We start from the raw sequence: 18,906 nt of genomic DNA, 5'->3' as shown, positions 1-18,906 counted from the left end.
GAACACTTCCAAGCATGGGGCATCCACAGCCTCTCTGGAAAACTATTGGGTTTGTGTGACCAGCTTTTGGTAGCAGAGGGAGCTACAAGGGTGACTTCTGTGAGAAGCTGCCAGAAGCTTCCCCCATGTCCTGGAGAGCCAGTGCCAGGTGGCTCCAGGACGACCTGCTGCTCACCAAGCCTGAGTCAATCAGGAATGGTGGCAACACCTCTGTGATAACATATTTAAGAAAAAAAAAAAGTCATTGCACAAATGTAATTGTGGCCAGAGAAGAGCAGGGTGAGAATATGTGAGAGGAACAGCTCTGCAGACACCAAGGTGGAGAAGGGGCAGGAAGTGCTGGAGCTGAGATTCCCCTGCAGCCCATGGAGAACCACAGGGACGCAGAGATCCACCTGCAGCCCACAGAGGAGACCCAAACTGGAGCAGATGGATGCCCAACCCCTCCCCTGGGTTGATGGTTCCCAACCCAGGAGACTCACACTCGAGCAAGCTGTGCCTGAAGGACCGCACCCCATGGAAGAGGGACCCACATGGCAGTTTGGGGGGAACTGGTGCCCAGGGGATGGAGAAGTTCCTGGAGGAATGTTACCTATGAGAGGAACCCCACACTGGAGCAGGGGAAGGACTCCTCTTCCTGAGCAGCAGCAGGAACAATCAGTGATAAACTGACTGCAACCCTCATTCCCCATCTACCTTCACTACTGGTGGGGAAGGAAGTAGAGATTGGGAAGGAATAAAGGGTAGGGGAGAAGGTGTTTTTAAGATTTATTTTACATCTCATTATTCTACTTTGATTTTGTTAGCAATAAATTCAGTTAATATCCCCAATTAAACTTTGGTTTTCCTATGACAGTATGTAATGAGTGATCTCTCTCCCACACCTTATCTCAACCATGAACCCTTCATCATATTCTCTATCTCCTGTCCGACTGCAGAGGGGAACAACAGAGTGGCTTTGATCAGTGAGCACCCAGCCAGGGTCAACCCCCTACAGTAACCTTGTCCTGTCACCACATGCTCTTGTAAGTCCTTCTCCAGCTTTCTTGTAGGCTCAATTCAGCTACTGGAAGGCCATAATTCAGTCAGCCCAGAGCCTTGTCTTCTCCATGCTGAACAACCTCAATTTTCTCAGCCTCTCCTCATAGCAGAGATGCTCCATCCCTCCATTCATAGCCCTCCTTTGGACTTACTCCCTGTCCCTCCTGTGCTGGCCCCCAGAGCTGATGCAGCCCTGCAGGGGCTCTCAGCAGAGCAGAGCAGAGGGGCAGAATCCCCTCCCTGGCCCTGCTGCCCACGCTGCTCTGGATGCAGCCCAGGGCACGTTTGGCTCTCTGGGCTGGCAGTGCCCATGGTGCCTCATGTGCAGCCTCTCAGGCAGCAGCACCCCCAAGTGCCTCTGGGCAGGGCTGCTCTGGGGCTGCTCATGCCCAGCCTGTGCTGAGACTGGGGCTTGCCCCAACCCAGGAGCAGCACCAGCACCTGGTCTTGTTAAACCTCCTGAGAATCCCATGTGCACACGTCCCAACCTTGTTCATTCCCCTGAAGGGTATCCGACCCCTCAGGTTTGTCATCCACACCAGTCAGCTTGGTGTCATCTGCAAACTTGCTGAGGGTGCACTCAATCTCTTTGTCCATGGCATTAACAGAGATATTAAATAACACTGGTCCCAAAACAGATCGCTGAGGGACACCACTTGTCACTGATGTCCATCAGGACTCTGAGCTATTGACCTCTACCTTCTGGATGTGACCATTCTACCAATTTCTAATCTATCTAACAGTCCACACAGCAAACCCTTCTCTCTCCAATTTAGAGAGAACGATGTTAGGAGGAAGCCTGTCAGAGGCTACACAGAAGTCCAGAGAAATGATATCTGTTGCTCTTCTCCTCTCCACTGACAGTCACCCCATCACAGAAGGCCACAGGGTTGGTCAGGCAGGGCTTGCCCTGGATGAAGCCATGCTGGCTGTCCCAAACCACCTCCCTATCCTCCATGTGCCTTAGCACAGCTTCTATGAGGATCTGTTCAATGACCTTCCCAGGCACAGAGGTGAGGCTGACTGGGCAGTAGTTTCCAGGATCCTCCTTTCCACCTTTACAGATGGGTACAATATTTCCTTTTCAAAATTTTCTTTTTCTAGTAACTTGGGACTGCAATGACTTCTCCTGGAGAGTGACTTGGCAATTACAAACAGAAAGGTTGTGGAGTCTCCTCTGGAGATCTACAGATTACACTCCTAAGCACACACAGACCATACAGATAAGTTCAGATTCTTTTGGCCTGTTGAGTTCCCTCAGGCCTTACCAGGGTGTAAAGTTCCTGAAAACAAGAGACTACAAGTACCAGTTGTGTCATTCACACGCAGTCTCGATCCATGCTTCAGCCTGTAATAGCAGGCAAGAAGGATACATGAACACATCCCTGGTGCTCCAGCCATGATCTTCTCAAACAGGTGGTTAAAAAATTACAGTATAAAATTGCCTAGCTGTCATTTTGAGGGACTTCAATCTTGATGCTGTAGCTAACTTCTCTATCAATAACTGCATACAAACAAAAGCACACGGGTCAGCATTACAGTGATCCCCCTTTAATCCCCAAATCTGCCCTAAGTGATGACATGGGTCTCCTGTGGCTGAAACCATAAGCATCAGCTCTGCATTGTCTCAGGGAGAAGAATGTGCCTGTGTGAGTAGTGAGAAAGCACTAACAGGGCTAGGTGGGAACACCAGCCCCACAATGACAGATGAGGTACAACATCATCAGAGCCGTATAGCCAATGCCCAAAGTATGCCACTCCCTACTGTTGAGGCAGCTCCACTGGGTTTTCCTCTGTGCAGGCATCTGACCAATAAAAAGAGAGGAAAAGTGTTGCTTTTATTCAGTGGATGGTCTTCATACCTCAAAACTGTGAAAATAGGTTTTCAGAGTAGCCCTCAAGTCTTCACTCAATCCAATCCCAAGTAAAGGCACTAAAGCATAACTAAAGGCAGCAGAGGGAAGAGAAATCCCCAGCTTACCTGGAAGCAATACTAGCAAACAGACCAAGCACAGCACCTTCTCAGGACCAGCCCCTCTTTTTAATGAAGCACCAAGTAAGCAAATACAGTCAACATCAGCAGGAGCCAAAGAGTGAATCAGACAAATCATGTAATGTATGCATCACTATTACACCATAATTCCAAGGTAAATCCTTACTGGCTTTCTTAGGTAGTCCAAAACAAATCAAAAGGACCTAAAACTGCTTCAAATATTGGCTGAGGAATACTAGGACCCTATAGTAATACAGACCTTATTTCTGTTCCAACTAAGGCTATGCTCAGAACGAAACTGTATTTTGACAGGTAGTAAAACAAAACATTCCAGGAGTGTCCATAACACAGACACAGGCTGAACATTGGACTCACCTTTAAGAAACAGTCTACATGAGAAAAACAAGGCTGTCAAAACTTCCTGGGACATAAGGGAAACTGAGATCAAAGCTACAGCACTGAATGAACTGATGTGACAGGATAGCAACCAATGGTCAGCTTTTAGTACACTCCCATCTACTGACAAATGATGCTTTTGATTTCCAAGAGAAAAATACACCAATAAACCTGCCATTACTGCAAGGATCAACACCCACCAAGGAATAAAAAAGGCTAAGTGCATAATTTCTAAACCATTCCAATATCAAAACTGGGTTCACATGCTGCTTTTATCCAGACCACATATTAACTAAAAGTAGTACCTCAGAAAAAAAAGAAACTATGACAGAAAAATTCCTAAAGTTGTAGGCAAAGAATCACTGTTCACAATTACCTATTTGCAGTGAAACTAGCAAAAAGATGATTAGTTTTCTTTACTACAGAAAAAGCTATTCTTTAATTGTGTTTATTCTTTCAAATCAGAAAATAATGGCAATACCTCTGAAGTTCAGGTTTCTATTTAGGCCCTTCTTTTAATAAACATAAAAATGAAAGGAAAATATTTTTAGATTTTTATTTCTAGGGGGCTGTATTAATACCACATTAGGCACTTCCTAAAGTGCTTCAAATGTGTATTTTAGAAGACTGATTAGGGACTACTTAGTGAATTAATGAGGTCACTCTGTGTTACTCCTTAGTGAAAGACCGACTTCAAGTTAATGAGGTTACTCTGCAACCCACACTAGAGCTCTTGCTAATTACTTTAAGTCTTGCAGCTCTCAATGTCCACTCAACTCTATTCCTGTACTTCCAGGAGAAGAGCTGCTCTTAGTTACTATCTTCCAAGTTTTCCACCCACCATGTTTCAAAGATCTTGCTGGAAGATAGGTTTGTCCAAAATAGGTAATATTCCTCATCAATATTTCCCATCTATATTATGATCCATTAAGATTAGGGTACTAGAGCATTCTGTACTGACATCAAGAAGTAAAGCACATTGAAAAGTACTGATTCAGTATAATTTATATTTAAACAAATATAGTCATACTTTCTGTGTTAAAGTGAGTTATTAGGTAGTAAAAACCATAAAACATGAATCCTTTAATATGCATTCTTTCTCTGCGAAAAATATACATGACCTAAAAATATTTTCCAAATATCATAATCATCTTGATGTCAAGAAAGACTAAGAAAATTTGTCAGAATAATTAAATTACTACAGAATTTACAGCACTATAATCAGCATAACTCCATATGCTGACACACTTCTGAACATTTACACACACACCCACCTCTTTAGGAACAGAAATATCCATACGGATACAAAATTCTTAAATAGCTACAGCAGTAAGCTCCTGCCAGTGCTAATCCCTTAAACTCTAATGAAGTGACTCAGCTGATTTTACAGCTTGCCAATGTAAAAAGATACCAAGGAAGTAAAAATAGGCACTGTAAACTCATTTCTGTAATTACATTTCATATTTTAATGCACTTAAAATCCTTAGCTAAAACAGAAACAGTAATAGTGAAGACTACACTACTGCCACGCTTAAAAAAAACAACTTGAGGAACTTAAGGAAGGAAAAAAGACCAGTTCAGTTCATCCCCACAACAGTTAACAAGTGCTGCTAGCATTAGGGTGTGTTACTCAATTCCAAAGTAACCGCTGGATTCAGTGGATGCGGAGCCCCTGGCATGTGACGAAGCCTTCAGCGAAGCTGCCTGGTCCAAGACATGTGACTTGTGGCAGAAAACCAAGCTCAGCTGCCTGCCAGCAATGGCTGGATCTTTAATGCATACCATCTGCTGAAACCAGTTAAAAGTGGGAAAACAAGGAATTATATGTGTCTACACTACTTAGTACATATTAATTTTAAATAAAAACTAAAATACTGAAGTTAACTCCCATTAGTAACAGTTTTTGAAGAAAAATTTATCAGATAAGCTTTTACAGCAACACGTCACACAACTCTGAAACTTAAGAACATCCTGCACAACTGATTTTTCTTAAAGCAAAAGTCGTTTCAACTCATTTTTGATTAATTTGTTTTTCCTTTCCGTAATTCTTTCTATGGGAAGAGATCTCAGCCTTTCCCTTCATTGTTCTTTCCCTGGAAGACTGTTTTGTTTTCACATATGAACCAAAACCAACAGCAGAGTAATCCAGACCATACACAAGAAAACCCACACAGCTGCACTGCCTGTATGTCTTCTTCTGGATCCATTACCAAAACACGTTTTGCACTGTTTCCATAGAACACTGTTACAATACAAATTAAGCCCAGAAAACACCACTATGTATAAGACATCAGACACACCATACTGTATTTTAAATGTGCACAGAAAAAGCAAAAAATTAACTGACAATTTAGGAACTTTTTCCAGAATTACAAAACACTAAAACTTGCACAACTCTGAATCCCTACTCTTAATTGCCACCACAGCCCAGGCCAATAAAATTAAACTGAAGAATTAACAATTCCATCCTGTATTCATTCCAGTACAAGCTCCATTTTATTAAAAATTATAAGAAATTAATTTAGAATTAGAATTTGACATTTTAAAAAAACTTTCAAACTTTCTTTTAGCTAAATAAGTAATGGAGCTGAACCCTCTTCTGAGAGTTCATTACTAGGTGGGAAGACAATTAATATTGAACATTTAGTATTCAACTACACATTCAATAAATATCAGCTGTGTAAAATGAAACATAAGAAAAATCCATATGAGGAAACAGTTTCCACAGGATAGGTAATTTCTGAATTTCTAAATAAATTACCATTTGCCTTATTCCTGAATTTATAAAGGACATGTTAGGCTGCCTTTATCATTTTTCAGCATCTCATAAAAGCTATGCCATACCTCAGGGTAATAATTCCACGTTTGTTCTCCAATCTCCAGCATTTTGTAAATATTTTACAGACTCTTAGTCCACAATAGCTGAATAAATTAAAGAATGTGAAACTACAGGTCTTTCTGCCTATGACTTCCACTAGTAGCAACCTCAATTGTGCAAACAGATAATGCTTTGCGTACATATTGCATCTGTCAACATTTCAAAAGGAAATAAGCAATTTAAACAAAAAGTATCATTTTTTGTGCATGCCTAAATATGCACATATAACCACTAGCTACTTTTGGATTCCCAGGTGCTCAAAAAAATAACTGACTTACACAAGAAAACTTCCACTTCCCTATTAGCAATCTAGTTAACATCTGTGCTATCTATACCTCTTCTTAAGAGGCCAATACTAAAAATCACTTGACCACTAGTCATGCAAGAAAGGAACCCTGCAATTTGAAATTCCTGTAACACCTTTTATTGGTCTCATCCAATCTGTTAGGAACTGACACTTTCAAAAGTCATTAACCTGATGCCTTAACATCCTGCACCCAACTATTGCACAGTACTCGCAGGAATCACTTCAGTTTAATTTCACACACAAAATCCTGAACAAAACAAAGAATACTTGAAGATATCACCAGAAAAAGAAATTTAAATGCCAGACTAGTAAATAGTGACAAAGTGATGATTTGTCTGGAACACCCAGAGGCATGGGCTCATTTAAACAAAATGTGTTTTGACACACACAAATGCCAAGTTACAGATTTTAGTCTAGGTAATACATCAAGCCATACCTAAGCAGCAAGCACTCATATCCTTGAAAGCAATTCTGAAGACAGATAACTAAAACCACACTTCCTGTACAAAGTTTTGGAAACATCTACCACAACTTGGCATGTTTAACTGTTAACAGCAAGTCAGAGGCACTACTATAAACAGCATGGATGAAGGCAACACTGGAAATTATTTCTGAAGAACTTGTAAACTGAAGAACTTGAGAAGGGGAAGAAGATCAAGAGCTGATGAAACCTTTGTGTGCAGGTACGTTTACAGTAAGAGCAGGCTTTTAATCTGCATAGGACAAGGTGAACTGACTGCTCTCTACAGAATTCATCTGACTGGCCAATTCTTATGGAAAAGAGCAAGTAAATTTCAACAACAGAGACAACTTAGGCTGCAGATTTAATAGCAAAAGAGAGGCTAAAATTAGGTAGGATGCCCTCTCAAAAGCATTAGCTACACATAATGCTTGTATCAAACAAGATGCCTAATCCAGTAATAACCATATGAAATATAAGGGCCATGAGAGAAAAGAAGGTGTCAATTTAGACTTAATCTTCCCTTCTGACCTTTGCAACCATTAAGATTCTCAAAATAACTAGACAAGGTTAATTAATCTCCACAATACCAGTGACAATGAAGCCAGAATTCCCATTTTACAAAGAGCAACCAGAAACACATTAGTATTTTAGAATTCTTGTAACTGAAAAAGTGAGAAAACCAAAAACAACAACAAAAAAAACCAGCCCTATAATCAGCAATGATTCTAAACATTACATTGTAGCAAGATTGGAAAAATACAGAGCATACCCCTTCTTCCATCTCAGAAAACCTATAGGATGATGAAGATCCCCCTATATTGGAGGCCACACAGTAAATGACTGGTATTCCACTGCTGCCATACCCTCTGCCTTCATTAAAAGAAAAAAAGCTTAGTAGGAATCACATGAGACTTGCCACTGCAAAGGTTACAAAATTTCATTTGGGAGAGATGTCTGCGTTAGTGCAAACCAGCAACAAAAGCCAATAATTCACTAAGAACCTATGCTTTGCCTGGTTAAAAATAATGAAAACTGTAGTCTATTGTTGACAGCAATACTTAATCTAATTTACTCACTGCTGCACTCCAGCACAAAAGTGTAACAATGATCTGACTTTATTTTTTCCTTAGAGTAACAAAACAAGCAAATCTATAAGACACAAAGCATGAAAGCACCTTGATACCAACAGAGCTGCTCTCTCAGCCTGTTAGTTTTTCCATAATTATCAGACCTATTAAAGGGCACTTTACTGTCTGAGTTACAAAGATGCTTTGTAAAGGCAGCCCAGATTGTAAACATATTCCTGAAAACCAGCACTTTGGATTTCTATCCCTATCTCTAAAGGATTTTTTTTGTCTATATATCTAATTTTGATTTACTGGAGTTTTGCAATCCTGATAAAGACAGGAGAATGTAGTTTTAAGCAGGTGGAAGTAAAGCATAACTGTTCTACATTACTCTAACAGTCTCACTAGCTCACATGAACACTTTGGTCCACTAGAATTTCTTCTTATACTTGCTAGCAAATACAATATAAAGATATACACTTCTTGCCTAGTGAACAGATACTCTGAAAAGAAAAAGGTTCAGTGTGAATTAAAGTAAACATATTTGATCTAAAAAATAAACTGAAAGGATTTCTATTTTACACATTAGAACCCTAACATATGACCCTTTGTACAATTTGTTTGTATTTGTCAAATGAGCTGATAACTCCTGATAATTTATTGCTTACAATCTGTTAGTGCCAAATATACAGAGGTAACTTACAGAACAGCCAAACAGGAAGATGTTTTCTCCCTCTGAGCATCAATAAGGCCTATTTCATCCGCTGTAAAAAAGTTTTAAGCAGGTCTTACTTTGTTATAGCAGGGCCTTAATCTACAAATTTTCATTGTAATTAATTGCTAGGTGCTTTTACTCTGACAGCAACAGAAAGCCCATCCAGAAGAGCTCTAATTTTATTTCACCAAAAAAGTGAAACAACTGCACAAGGTGAAAAAAGAATAAATTGAAACACCTACTCAGAAAAAAGCTACGTTAATAATGCGAGATTGCAACTAAGAGCCTCTACATACATTTAAACTGTTACAGGTAATTTAAAAGACAAAAAAAAAAAAACCCAAAATTTCAATTAAGTTCATATTAAATGCATTCCTTAAACTCCCATTCAAGTGGATTTAATAGCACAGAGTTTAACTACAATTTGGGACTAACATTTATAATCACAACAGTTTTGCTGTTTTACTCCAACTAAACTACTTAACCAAACCATTTCTCCTCATTCATTAAGTTTCTGTAGTTCAAGTTAGTGCCTTTTGTTGCTGACAAAATGTTAGCCATTCTTCACGGCAATTGACTAGCAGAGTCTGTGACTCATTATCACCAGAAGATGAATATGCCACTGATTTTTGTAATGTTAACATATGAGTAACTTCCAAAATCATTTAATTGGATGTAATATGTAAATCTGGGAAGGAGTAAAGAAACGTCAATTATTTGGCAGCACTACCTGTTCATCAGCTGCATACCCTGAAATCTGCTGTGATGCTGCTAGAACTCTGCAAGAACATTATGAAATAAATACACCATCCTGCACGTGTGCCTGCTTCCAGTTTGGAGCTGACCTGAAACACTAGTTTCAATATCCATCACTCTTGTACAAAAGCAAATTATTACTTTTGTTATTAGCTATATCATTTCCTTCAGAACATGTCTGCAAGTAACTCTTGCAAAAACGAAGTGCAAGATTCTGAATCCAACATTTCAATACCTTTTTTTTCCGTTCAACCTTGTGCTTCGTTGGCTGAGTGAGATTGTGTATTATGCTAAACTCCTTAAGAAAGCAGTATGGAAACTGTGCTGTGGTTTTAGAGATGCACAGCATTCATGTCAACACTCTGATGTGGTCTTGTTTCAGTTTTGCCAGTTCTCACCATACCCAGCTTTCAACCACCAGATGTACTTCACTAAAATGATGGGCTTTTTCTTAGCTTACACCACAAAAGCAAATAATATCCTAAGTAAAAGTGGAGTAATACTTAATATTTAAAGTTACTCTAAATAAGATATGAAAAACATCCTATTTCATTCTCCAATAAATTGTTTTAAAAGTCCATCTCAAAGTTGTTGAGATGAAAAGTTTTCTTTAATGTTTTGTCAACATACAACTAATATAAATGAACAATTCCAGAATCTTCAAATAACATGTGCACAGCATCCAAAAACTTGGAAATGCTGTTCTTACTTAGTAGAAGAAAAAAATTTATGCAGTCTAGAGACTGGTTTTCTAACCAACAGAAAAATACATCCATATTCTAGATCAGGCATGCTGAAAATATTTTCAAGATTAGTTCCTGAAAAAAGAGTTTAACAGCCCCTCTGTCACACAGTAAATCTCCTATTTCAGCAAGCAGCAATTCCTTTAAAAAACAAGCTGAAAAGGAACTGTAAAATACTATCCATTATTATTTTATTTATACCCTCTCAGCACATGACAATACTTTAACTGTCATTTGGAAAGATTTTAAAAACACTTTCCAATATATCTGTTCCTTACAGAGTTCCAAAATCAAGTCACCTTGAAATGCAGGCACACATAAGCACACGAGACAATCACTGAGAAGTTCTCCACTGAAGACTGTTCGCCCTTCTCTGCTTCTCCCATATCTCCAGTTGTGCAGCTCCATCCCCAGTGCTCATCTGACACCTCCCCATATGCTGTAACTCACTGGAACAGCAGAAAACTAACAACCTCCTTCAGCAGCTTCAAAGAGCAGCTTGCACATGCAAGAATTAGGAGTCCAGTAAGCCCTGAGAGTGGCAGGAAGAAGAGTATGGTTGGGAGGAATAAAAAGGGTGGGTGAGAAATGGGAAGAAGGTAATGATGCAGCATGTCAGCTCACCAGATGCCACGGTACCAGAGCACATACTTCAGTACGGTCACAGAGCCAATAAAAAGTAGCAGCAGCAGTTTCAACATTATTGCAAAATCACTTCAACAGGCAGAGAACTTTGGTAACTTCTTCCCCTACCTACATTTCATTCTCTTCTTTTTAAGGAAAACTTACAAGACAAAAGAAACAGAAAACTTAGAAGACCAGTAAAATTACACTATACCAACACTCAAAAGAAAAATTAAAATGCCAAATGGCATTTAAAATATTTCTTCTTTCAGACATAAATCATTTTAAAACCACAACAGTGCAATAACAGAGCATTCATTATATACACTTTAAGAAAAAAAGAAGCATTTGGACTATTTAATTCACTTATACTGAAATAAAAGCCTGTTCTAAACAACATGCATAAAACCCACAACTGGTTTTTTAAAGTTGATATTTCATTCCTGACTCTCAAATACCCAGGAGATAACCTTCAAAATGCTTTTGCCTAGTTCTACACCAGTATAGAACAGAATATCCTGAAGCAGGCAGCTCACCCAGATTAATCAGAAAAATTCATTCTTAACTACCAAGTGTTTTTCTACAATGGTGAATTCTGAGGCTCCCCTCCATCAGCAGTATGAGGACAGACAGGAAAGTTGAATGGATCTCACTACAGTAAGGCTCTTCAAGTCAAAATTTTACCCATAAGCTCACCAAGGCAAAGAACAGGCAGCTTCAATTTCTAAAGCACTGCACAAAATTGTGCTCAATGCTCTGCAACTACTACAAATCCAAATATTAGAGGTGTATGGATTTTACATTTCCTGTAATAAATACAGTCATGAGAAGAACTTCTGAGAGGTAAGTCTGAAAACTGTTTCCACCAGAGCTACAAAACTAAACAGTGTAACAGACAGCTACCTTCTCAAGTGCTTCCAAACTCACACTCCTAAAAGGCAGGATGTATCTCAAAAACACTGGCCATATTTTATTATTAAAAGAAAGTGACAGCAATGAACAAAACCATGGGAAGGAAGAGCATGAAAATCAGAACTGAAGAAACCAACCAAAAAAGTAAAAGTTGTGATTGCTTACACTTTTGCCACCTTTTCCAGACTAGTGGTGGGCTCTCATAGGAAGTAGTGTAACACAAGCCCAGCAACACACAAGTAACAGAAGTGATTAAATCAGCATTTTGTGCTGTGAGAAATGTAAAAAGGATTGAGTGCATGGACTGTGCTATATAAAGTGTACAAATGCAGCTGAGAAGGAGGGTGGCATGAACAGCAATGTGCCCCAAACAAGGGGCAAAATATTGGTGAGAACAGTGGTTATTGTTTACGATTTTTGCTTGGACTTGCAGAACTCAAAAAAAGCTACCATATCCCTTGCTAAAAGTACTGTGAGAGTATGGATGCTTAAATATATCTAGGTGATCATAATCCTAGCGCAAAAAAAAGGTTTTTTTCTACCAAAACAAACCAAAACCAAACCAAAATACACACAAAAAACCAAAAATACAACCACCTCCAAAAGTAAAAAAGAAACAAAGAAACAAAAGAAAAACCAACATCCCACACATATACACACACAAATGCACATTATTTAATTGAAAGAAATGTATTCAGAGTTGCAACCAGCTCCTGGGTCAGAACAGGCACTGTGTATCACCCAAAAAACACTACATTTTTAATCAGACAGCAGTACTTCACGTGACATTAACAGAAACTCTTGATTTCAGTGATCTAAACTGAAGTTCAGTTTGCAAAAACATTTTTGAGGCTGAAAGTTTCTAGGAATGTTAAATATGATATTCAGCCACAGAAAGGGGAAAAGAACATTCCAAAAAGGAAAGGCAGATGCACTTACGTTTCAAAGCAGCGATCCACGTTGTCTGACATCAGAAGCAGCATGCAGAGCTGTTCCAGTGCTATCAGCTGCATATCCCTCTCATCCCCCTGCCCCATCTGCAGCCATTCCAGCAACGTGTCTGGATCCACATCTGCCATGGTTTTTTACAAAAAAAAAAAAAGCCGCCTCCACTTCAATTAAAAAGTACCAAAAATATCCTTTAATTGTAGAAGCCAGACTAACTTCAGCACAATTAATTTCTCTCTTCAGTCAGCCTCACGCTTTTGCAGTTTTCACCTGGCAAGAAAAAGTAAAAAAAGTAATCACCATCACAACCTTGTCGTTGAACCTTCTGTGTTTGCTCCTCCCTAAAATGTATAGCATATGTTTGGGATGAAATTAAGGAAGCTTTCACATATCTTACCAGCAAATGGGTTTTTTCTAAGCAGGTAAATAGTACAGAGTTTGCTCTGTTTTGAGGATAACTCAAAATTACAGCTAGAAAAATTGTGCTCAACCCTTTTGTGAGAAAGTGATGTCCTGACCATCCCCTCCTTTAATATCACTTTATTATAAACTGTTCAGCTTTATGAGATGCATTACCTCCTCATGAAAATATTCAAATATAGAAAGATAATGAATTTCACATTTCAAACAGAAATCCAGAAAATAAAAAACTGAGATGTACAATTCCAGACCTTCAAAATCTTCAGAAACCTTTTAAAAGTTCAAATCCTTCATCTTTTAAAACAACATTCAAACATAAGGAAAAGAGGCTTTTTATGTTAAAGGATATAAAAAGACAACTTAAAAATCACTTCCATTTTCAAGAATTAGGGGTTTGTTGGGTTATTTGGGGACTTTTTAAAAAAAAATATTTAATTCACACCTTTCAAAAAATCCAGTGAATAATTCAAATAATTCACATACATATAAGGAAAACAACATTATTTGCTGGCCCAATGCCAGAGTTGTACATGCAAGCTGAAGACGAAAAAAGTCCCCTTGCCTAAACTTTGTGTTTAACAAACAGTCAAATTCACCTCCCTTGCCTAAAAACACAGCACACATGACTATTTTCATATAAAACCTAATGAGTTACAAACCAATCTCTCCAAATACAAGAAAAATAATACTCTTTCAAAACACAGCTTAGAGAAGAAGTAGTTTATCAAACTCCTAGGTAAACATGAAATGCCGGACAGTATCCCCACAAACAGGGGGGAGGTGATGTGGGAGGAAGAAGCTTGATCTGGACAAAGTCTGCCTACTTGTTTACTTGCTGCTAATGAGTTAATAGTTAAAAAATAACCCCATCAAGGGCATGTATACAAAAGGGAATCAGAAATTGGTATTATATGAAGAAACACACACTGAATCAGCTCTTTCACAATAGCTTAAAACTCAGAGATGTTACAGAAGCACAACAGATAGGATTTTTATAAAATTTAGGACCATAATATTACAGACCCCTCAACTACTGCTTACCAGTTACATATTTGATATTATCTTACTCTAAAAACTAATTTAATATTAGTAAACTGGTTTTCTGTGTTTTAAACACTGCCTATGACTCTCGAAGATGTTTACAGACTGCATTTCCTGCTCGAATCCTACATAAAACTACTTTCAGACTGAAAAAGAGGGATCGCATTATAAGTATTCTACGTCGCCTTAACACCACTAAATCGTTATTTCCGGGAGCGGAGAGATGAGTGATAGCGAGAGAAACAAGAAAATTAAGAGACGGCGAAAGTGGGGTAAGTTCAGCCCAGGCACCTGCTGTTCTCCCAGCCCAGCCGGGCCGTACAGGAGTCACGGCGCAGACCCGGAGCGCGGCGAGCGGCCGGGCTGAGCCCGGAGCAGGGGCCAGGCCGCAGCGCAGCTCCCCCCGCGCCGCCCGGGCCTGCTCGCACCAGCCAGGCGGGCCCCGGGCCCGCGCGGCGCTCGGGGCTTTGGGCCCCTTCCCCACACGGCGCCGCCCGGGGCACGGCAGGCACCGCCTCCGCCTCCTCGCCGCCCCCGCACGGGGCACCCGGCGGCGTGAGGGGCTCCCCGGCAGCGCCGCCCCGCTCTGCCCGCGGCCCCTCGCACAGACTTTCCGGCAGCCGCCGCCTCTCCCCGCCCGCAGCTCCGGCCCGCTCCCTCCCGGCCCGACAGGCCCGGGCAGCGACGCTCGAGTTCCCGGCGAGCCGCAGGCCGCGCAGGGTGACCCGGCCTGGCTGCTCGGGAAAGGCGCCGTCCCCCAGCGCAGGCCGGAGAGGCCCCGCGCCACCCCCGCCGCTCACCTCAGCCTCCCGCAGCCTCCTCGCCGGAGCCGAGCCCTCCTCAGCGCCACGCCGAGACCGGAGCGGCGGCGCGGCGGCGGCGGCAGCCCGAGCCCCGCGGCAGGCGGCGGCCAGCGGCATCCATGGCGCTCCGCCCGCTGCGGGGTGGGCGGGCGCGGCAGGAGCCGCGCTCGGGGCGGAGCTGAGGCGGCCGAGCGACCGCTGGGGGCGCTGGCGGAGCCTCGGCGGAGAAGGGGCCGCTCCCGCGGGCCCGCTCCGCCCCGCGCCGCCCTGCGGAACTGAGAGCCGGGGCCCGGGCTGCTCCCGGCGCGGCCTGCCCGGCCAAGGGCCCGGGTGGCCTTCCTCTGGCTGCGTGAGGATTTTTTTTAGCGTTTACAGGTCTTGCCATATTCTGGTTATTTACTTCGATATAATATTCTGTACATTCACGGCGGGGCTTATACTTTAAGGGGCCACTCTAGAAAACACTTTGATCCCCCTCCCGAACCTCCATTAGAATGGATCTGGTGGGCGGATTTGAGCGTCGCAGTGCTGGGTCTTAGAGAGCGAAGGTTTTAGTTTGCTCTTACCGAGCAGTGAGTTTGAAGTGCTGCAATTACGCCGCGTAGCTTGGCACACCTTTGCCAGTAGAGTGGTCCGCTGCCATACGTGCTGTAAAATGCTGTGCAACTACTTTGCACATGATTAAAAGACAAAGGAAGTAAACTGCTAAAAATTTAAAATGAGTGACTTTCAAAATAATTTCATTCTCTGTAGTATGACATGTTTTGCAAAGGAATTTAAGCCTATTAATATAAGTACAGTAAATAAGATTATTGTACATTTGAATGTCACTCCTACCTGCATCATAGACATTTCCTGTAATTAGGAGGCTAAAACTACACACTGAACAAAAAGGCAATAGCAGTCATGCTTGGTTAAAACTTGCTGAATGCTGACATTTTTATTGGTCAATGTTGTAGTAACACGTCTAGAAAGCGTTATCTTTATTGGTGCAGGTTTTATTCAGAACACAAGAATAGTTCTTTTGTCTCTGTTTCTGATCTCTAAGGGAGCTGAGCCTTTCTGTCTTACTATATTACATCTCTGGTAACTGCGACTTGTTCCAGCTCAGATGAGACTTACATATGTATCCTTAGCCTGTGCTTGTCCTTCAGAGGTCAGGAAGATTCTGATATGCTTAAAGTTCAGACACAAGGCAGTAGAAGGACTGAGTGTACAGTTTTTAATTTAGAAACTTGGTCTTCTTTAACTTTTCACCAGTGCAGAAGCAGCAGAATTAGGCCAGGCCTATGAGACCTGCATCTGCTAAGTGACCTTCTCCTGTTGCATGATGCTAGAACAGTTGCCTTTGCTTTTTGTAAAGAAAAGTTTCAGATAAATAAATATTATTGTTATTTTCTTCTGAAGATCAAAAGCTGAAATCAAACAAGCATTTCACTCTTCACACAGAATGCCGTTTCTGGTTCAGGTGTCTGGACAGATACATAGTTGTTTGTGGACAATATGAGGATATAAAAATACAGATAAATTTAGAACAAAATCAAAATTTTAAAAATTGTACATGAATATGAATCATGGATTTAAAGTGCTATTAAGCAGGAGTACAAAACTTAAATACTGGATATGTCTTTCAGATACATTGTTATTTCTGAAAGGAGAAACATAAATACTCCTATGTCCTGTTGCTTGAATTGCCCAATTTCATATGTCAATTTTTTTCTTTTTTTCACTCAAACAAGTACTTTGAGTAATGTATTACATCTTCAATCGGAAATCGGGATCTTTTTTCAATCTGATGCAATATTTAGGAGTTTATTAGTGATTTTTGTTCCTCATTATGTGATTTCTTCTCACTAGAACAAATCTGAAAAATAATGCGGACTAGATAATTTCTGCTTCATTGATTATATACTTCTTACAATATATGTATGTTCATTGACTGTTTAATACTTTTTTCCACTTCCTGTGCTGATGGGCATTCACATTGTTTTCGACACTCTCTTTGTCAGGGAGTACTCCACTGAAATACAACACAGCAAGTGATACCCCTGAAGTTACTGTTTCAGACTCCCTCTGTGTGCAGCACTGATCCAGACTAGAGCTGCCTCTTCAAAAGTGGCTGTTCTTTAATACTTACTAAGAAGGAAATCACTGCCAAGTAAGAGTGCACTTAGCCCATAAGAAAGACATCAGAATCGCATTTGTGTGGAATTACTCACATTCATTTGTGTTTTCACACAGCAAAGGTTTGTTCAGACCCCCAAGTTTGCAGCCCATGTCCATCATTCCATTAATGCCAGGCCTAGGCCTTCTGAAGGAGGAGAACTTTGTGTGGATTAGTGCAGCCAGATGGGGAAGGCAAGTGATGGAATATGTTGAAGTGACAAGTAATGGAGCTTGACTGTGTTAGCTGCTTGAAGAAATTGCTTTCACACACTGAGAATTGTGTGAAATTTGCAAAAATAACTCCCATTCCCCATGCTTGTGCAAGGTACGTAGTTTTTATTCAGTCAGAGAATGACCCAAATGCTGACTCCAGCTGGCACGCACTTGGTGTATGACCTTGGCCTAATCCCTTAATCACTGTGTGTCTCTGCCTCCTCCTTTTCAAAATAAGGAGATAGTAATGCTGGAGTCAGAAATGTCTTAGCACTTATGGAACTGTGAGTTGCTGAGGCATGTTACTATATTAAGCCTTAAACAATGCCATATATTTATGACTACACTTAAGCAGACCACACGTGTGACTGACAATGCCTTTGGAAATTAGGCCACATAGGGTCAACATAGATTGGTCTTTGTAGAGTGCTATATTGAGCAATTACCGGCATTTTTGCTGAGTATTTACCTGAAAATTAAAACCTGGCTTTAAAAGAGAAAATGTCAGCACAATTACAAGAATAATGTCAGGGACACATGAACAACAGTAAAATATGCCACGAGGGCAAGGATCAGGGATTGGGTTCCAGACACAGAGAGATTCTGAGACATGTTGTAAAGGACACCCCACTTGAGACAGCTTCTCAACATTGCAGGCGTTCTCAAAAGGATTTCATTCTCTTTGAAAATAAGTCACTTTTGGCTAGGATTCTGCAAAATCTTCTCACGATGGGAAAAAACCAAAGTGATTTTTCACTTATAGCTCCAAGAAGAATAACATTTATTACTGGTTTTATATTATATTCAGGCTGGTGTTTTCTATATGGTTTTAGCTGGTAGCAGAAGGAATGTCGGGCACTTTTAACATTACTGTGTGATAGTAAGGAGTGAAAGCTTCAGACTGGAATGATTGGGCTCTTGTTACAGAAAATATAAAGCTGACCTGTAATCAAGCTGAAATACATCTACAATTCCAACAAAACAAGAAGACTCAGATTCCTTCTTTTTTTTTTTATTGATACAGCAACTAGAAGCCAGGATAATTGATGTTTTTGTTAGCTCTCTGCCTATTTCAGCGTACATGCCAAGCTGATGTTTCCAAAAATATCACTCCTCTGTAGTAAATAAATCAGAAAGTGATATAAGCAGACCCTGAACACCTCCATCAATTTAAGGGAGTAGTTTATGCTGAAGACCAGGGCTGTGCCCAGTGAAATAAAACTGTTAGGTTATTTATGGATTATTTATTCTTTCGCTTTAACACTCTTTTCTCTGCCACCCACACCATAACATAGTTGAAAACACTGAAAGTATCTACTTCTCCAAATCCAAAAGTTTAATAATTCCATACATTTCAATTTTTGGATGAATATTATACTTCCAAAGAAAAAGTGACTAAATGTTTACTACACATTTCAAA

At 40.5% G+C, this 18,906-nt stretch overlaps 1 protein-coding gene across 8 annotated transcripts in view; it reads right to left on the bottom strand.

The window, feature by feature from the left end:
• HECTD1 (HECT domain E3 ubiquitin protein ligase 1) overlaps nucleotides 1-15,246 on the bottom strand; it is a 59,466-nt gene extending 44,220 nt beyond the window's left edge. For 6 of the 8 annotated variants that reach the window (XM_064713485.1, XM_064713486.1, XM_064713490.1 and 3 more), the window contains exons 1-2: nucleotides 15,105-15,245; nucleotides 12,835-13,113 (exon numbers count right to left, since the gene is read on the bottom strand). In XM_064713485.1, coding sequence (XP_064569555.1) covers nucleotides 12,835-12,974 — 140 coding nt within the window. In that variant the 5' untranslated portion in view covers nucleotides 12,975-13,113; nucleotides 15,105-15,245. Of the gene's footprint in view, nucleotides 1-12,834; nucleotides 13,114-15,104 lie in introns of all 8 variants that reach the window. The other 2 variants (XM_064713493.1, XM_064713489.1) reach the window with 1 other exon arrangement.
• Between the last annotated feature and the right edge of the window lie 3,660 nt (nucleotides 15,247-18,906).

This window comes from Zonotrichia leucophrys, chromosome 5 (assembly GCF_028769735.1).
Source record: "Zonotrichia leucophrys gambelii isolate GWCS_2022_RI chromosome 5, RI_Zleu_2.0, whole genome shotgun sequence".
Taxonomy (NCBI): Eukaryota; Metazoa; Chordata; class Aves; order Passeriformes; family Passerellidae; genus Zonotrichia; species Zonotrichia leucophrys.
The sequence above is the reverse complement of the archived record's forward strand: the minus strand, read 5'-3'. Positions and strand labels throughout refer to the sequence as shown.